This window comes from Odontesthes bonariensis, chromosome 12 (assembly GCF_027942865.1).
Source record: "Odontesthes bonariensis isolate fOdoBon6 chromosome 12, fOdoBon6.hap1, whole genome shotgun sequence".
NCBI lineage: Eukaryota > Metazoa > Chordata > Actinopteri > Atheriniformes > Atherinopsidae > Odontesthes > Odontesthes bonariensis.
Genome location: NC_134517.1, coordinates 36,199,876 through 36,204,719, shown reverse-complemented (window position 1 = coordinate 36,204,719; position 4,844 = coordinate 36,199,876). Strand labels below are relative to the sequence as shown.

Sequence of the window (4,844 nt, the reverse complement as noted above, 5' to 3'; positions counted from 1 at the left end):
TTTACAAAATAATGGACAGGTTGGACACATTGGCCAATGATGTTTACTGACAGTTACTTATATCTTTGTGTTTTCACTTTATTAAGATCAGATTCTGCAGGTAAAACTGCAATAATAAGGTGACTTTGACTTTGATTTGTCCAGAAAAAAATACTTGGGACTTACTTGAGACTTGCACATGTGTGACGTGGTCCCATCTCTGCCCAGTAGTATGATGACACTTTTATCTTATTTTATCTTATTTGATTTCGTTGTATCTTATTGCTTTCACTGTTCTTTTATAGTTTTTATTTGTTTTTACTTCTTCTTCTCTTTATTTATTACCTGCTGTAAAGCACTTTGGGACACCGTAAGGGTTGTCTGTAAAGGGCTGCATAAATAAAATAAATTTACATTTACACAGAGGGTGTGAACACTAGGACGCACAGGTCGTTCTGAGGGAGGGGGGAGCGTCGGCACTGAGGATAAAAGAGCTGCATGTGGGGGGGCCGTGGCTGCCGGAGCTCTGCAGCCTTTCCTCTCTGGTGATGGAGGAAGCTGAGTTCTGCGTGCCGCACCTGAACTCCTCCTGCAGGAAGCCCACTCGCCCTCAGTCTGCGGTCATGCTGATTTATGTTCTGCTCTCCGTCGTCTCTTTCATCACCGTGGCTCTCAACCTGCTGGTCATCATCTCCATCACCCACTTCAGGCACATGCACTGATCTAAAGTCTGGCTGTCTGTGTGTGTGTTGGCATTATATTTGAACTCATGCACTGGAAAAAAAAAGATTTCTTGAAATAAGATGTGATATTTAGGACTTTTGAGATAAAAGTGATCTTGAAATTAGCTTAAAAACCTCTTCAAATGTAAAAAAAAAAAAAGCTTGTTTCATATGATATGTGACTCAAAACAATTTGTTTTCAAAACTTTTTCATTTAACAAGATATTCCAGATGTATTGTCTTCAAACAAGTCCCTATATCTGGCTGAAATAGTACTTGTTAGGCAGTTGTGTCTTATATTAAGTGTAATGAGATATTTTGACTAGAAATGAGACAAATATACTTGGTAAGACTTGGATTTTTTCCAGTGTGGCATCACTGTGGCTGTTTGTGTGTGTGTTGGCATTATATTTGAGCTGCTGGCATCACTGTACTGACGGTGTTTTCTCCCTCCAGGCAGCTCCACACCCCCACCAACCTCCTCCTCCTCTCTCTGGCTGTCTCCGACCTCTTGGTGGGCCTCCTGGTGATGCCGGTGGAGATCGTCTACATCGAGGTCTGCTGGTTTCTGGGGGACATCGTGTGCACGCTGTACTACTTCGTAGACTACGCGGTCACCTCTGCCTCCGTGGTAAACATGGTTCTCATCTCGCTGGACCGCTACGTCGCCATCTGCGACCCCCTGCGCTACCCCACCAAAGTGACCACGAGCAGGGCGAAGGTCGGCGTGTGCTCGTGCTGGCTTTTCTCCGTTCTCTACAGGCTTCTTCTGCTCCACGACCACATGGAGAAGCCGGGCAGGTCCAGCTCCTGCTTCGGGGAGTGTGTGGTGGTCATCGGCTACGTGGCAGGAGTTGTTGACATGGTTTTCACCTTCATCGTCCCCATCACTGTCATCATAGCGCTGTACGTCAGAATAGTTCTGGTGGCTGTGACTCAGGGGCGAAGGCTGCGGTCCCAGATGATCACGGCTGTGGCCCCCCGCCGCTCCGGGCCGGCAGCTGTGAGGGCCAGCGAGCTGAAGGCAGCCAGGACCCTCGGTATTGTCGTGGTTGTGTTTCTGTTCTGCTTCTGTCCGTACTACTTCCCTGCTCTGGAGGGAGAAGACACTTCGGTCAACGCCTCCTCCGTGGCCTTTGAGATCTGGTTGGCACATTTTAACTCCTGTTTGAACCCTGTAATCTATGCCTTCTTCTACCCCTGGTTCAGGAAATCCATGAAGCAGATTGTGACGCTTCAGATCCTGCAGCCGGGCTCCCGGGATGCTAAGATTCTGCACTGAAGTCACGGGGAAAATGCTCGTCTGTGCCGTCCCATTTAAACAAAGTCACACTTTAATGAGATCACAGATGATGGGTTTTTATTTGCATCTTTTAAACTTTTAAATGTGAAGCTCGGGAGCAAAGATGACATCATTACAAACATCTCTACCCGCACAGCTGAAATAAGCAACAACAAAGGAGTGTGTGCAATAATGATGATGCCTTCCATAATGTTCCAGCCTGCTGTTTACCCATGTTTTGTAGATTTTATTGTCAAAAATCCACATTTAGCAGGATGCATGCGTGACTATTTAGTGATGAGAGTTGAATTTAAAAGAAACTGAACCTGCAAAGTGTGGAAAGTCCTGTTAACAAAGCAGAGAATCTGCATCAAGTTTAAGTTTATTCTGCTTCATGAAGGAGAGTCGCAGCCACTGGCTGAAAACTCTGAAGAAGTCTGAATTTACATGTTACTTACACACACAATCTGCATGGGACGGATGAGATTAATGCTGACTCAGCCACTTCAGCTGCGCAAGCAACCGATGCAACCAGGAAACTTTGCTGATAGAAAAACATGTGAGAAACACAGGCTGAGGAGAAAAACAACACCCAGCATATTCTTACGGGAAGAGCAAAACATTTCCCATCACAAAAGTGTGAGATTTGATCTCTAACAGTCTAATTCGTTGAATTAACTCAGCTGCAAATCATTAAGATTTGATTGTATTTAGAGATTAAAAACTTAATTTTCCATATTACAAAACCACATTTCAATCAATGTGGTTCTGATAAATTATCCTTAAAAATGATGTGCGGTGGTGTTTTATCTGAAACTTTCTGTAAATTAAGCTTCGAAATGAGTTTATTTTGTAACAAAGGGGAAAAGTTGGGGGAAGAAATTCATGAAAAAATGATTAAAGGGGCATTTCCCAACATAAATCCAGTAAATGTAAAAGTATTGCTCTGAAATTCAGGAGCAGCTTCAGGCACAAACTGTTGTGGAGAATAGCTCTTCGTTGTAAATTCCCTCTTTTTCATTGACTGTCACATAAATAAAATAGTTGGAAAAAGCATGCGTGTGCAACCTTGAGTGATGTCAACACAGTTAATGCAATAAACAAGAAGACCGCTGTGCTTCACAGACAGTTTGTCAGACAATAAAATATCATGATTTGGCCTGTTGCTGAATTATTTACAGATGCTAAAGATCCCCAGAGGATAGATCCTGATTTAGTTTGTCCACTAAATCTGGTTGAAGAACTAATAAAACACACTAAAACACACGGCCTCCGTTTCTCTGCCTGCTCTCCAGAGGAAATTACACACTGATCTGCAGCCGGCTGGCAGAGAGTCAGAGGCCAGAGTTTCATCTGAGTATTCCAGACTCAAAAGTCAAAGAAAACATCATTACCTTTCATGAATCTGCAGAGGTTATAATACACGTTCCGGTGTTTTAAATAACAAGACGAATGCCTTGAATCGAGTCATTTATTAGCATTCTGTCAGCATTCCTGGGACAGGAACTGAGCACATGCACATAAAAAGAAGATATTTCTGCCCATCTTGTAACATTTAGACCTAAATGTGTCTTCTTAACACCTGACCCTCGACATCTGTGTGTGGAACAGTGTTTTTATTAGAAGAAGAAACACAGAAGGATGCAGAAACATGTTGAAAACATCGTAAAGGAGGAGTTTTTCTTTTGTTTTTATTAAAATAAAAAGAACAGAGGGATGTAACAGAAACGTACATGGTATGTTGGGACGTCAACATCTGGGTTTCTTTAAACAATTAAATCAAATATTAAATCAAATAAACAGGAGACCGAGCAACCTTTTCCTTAGACAGTGCAGCTGTGCATCAAATTATGAGAAAAACTGAAATAAATCCCAAGAATTAAAAAAATAAATAAATAAAAACAAACAAAAAGACAAAACAACACCACAAAAACCAAATCTATCAATTTGTTAACTCCACGGAATCTGACCGCAACTTAATAAATCTGTTCATTTGTAGGCAAAGTGAAAAAGCAATTTTTCCATTATGTATACTTCATTAACTATATCCTTCCATTCCTCTATTGTGAGGGAGTCAGGAAGCAGCCAGCGCCTAGTGATGGTTCTTTTACAAACAGATATCACACTGGAAAAAATGTCCCTCCAAAAATAAGTAAAAAAAACAACAAATAAAAGACGTTTTTGCTTGAAATTAGCAAAAAAATCTGCCAATGGAACTAGTGAAAATCGGCTTGTCCAGATTTCTTGAAATAAGATTTGATATTTGGGACTTTTGAGATAAAAGTGATCTTGAAATTAGCTTAAAAACCTCTTCAAATGTAAAAAAAAGCTTGTTTCATATGTGACTCAAAACAATTTGTTTTCAAGACTTTTTCACTTAACAAGATATTCCAGATGTATTGTCTTCAAACCAGTCCCTATATCTGGCTGAAATGGTACTTGTTAGGCAGTTGTGTCTTATATTAAGTGTAATGAGATATTTGGACTAGAAATGAGACAAATATACTTACTTGTCTTACTTGGTAAGACTTTGATTTTTCCAGTGCAGAACACCAAATAAGTAATTGTTGAAGTGCCCTGGGTGAAAATCATCTTTCCCTCAACTAAAAATGCTGGGAACTGGAAAGGTATTTTCACATTAAGTATACTTTCTAATGTTTTGTGTATCTCTAACCAGAAATGTCTTCTGACTGGACATTACCAGAATATATGCCAGTGATTTGCATCCTGGCTCCCACACAGTCTCCCGCACCTTGAATCCTCTCCTGTGAAGTGAGGATTACAGTATTTGTTATTATTCTTTTATTTTTATTTTGTACATAATTATGATTACAATGAATTAAATTCCAATTGGCTTGAAT

At 40.6% G+C, this 4,844-nt stretch overlaps 1 protein-coding gene across 1 annotated transcript; it reads left to right on the top strand.

Annotated features, from left to right (window-relative positions):
• The first annotated feature begins 602 nt into the window (after window positions 1–602).
• On the top strand, window positions 603–2,155 carry LOC142396268 (trace amine-associated receptor 13c-like). The gene is made up of 2 exons (XM_075478822.1): window positions 603–688; window positions 1,158–2,155. The coding sequence occupies exons 1-2, from the start codon at window positions 603–605 to the stop codon at window positions 1,981–1,983; spliced, it is 912 nt and encodes a 303-aa protein (XP_075334937.1). The 3' UTR covers window positions 1,984–2,155.
• The last annotated feature ends 2,689 nt before the right edge of the window (window positions 2,156–4,844 follow it).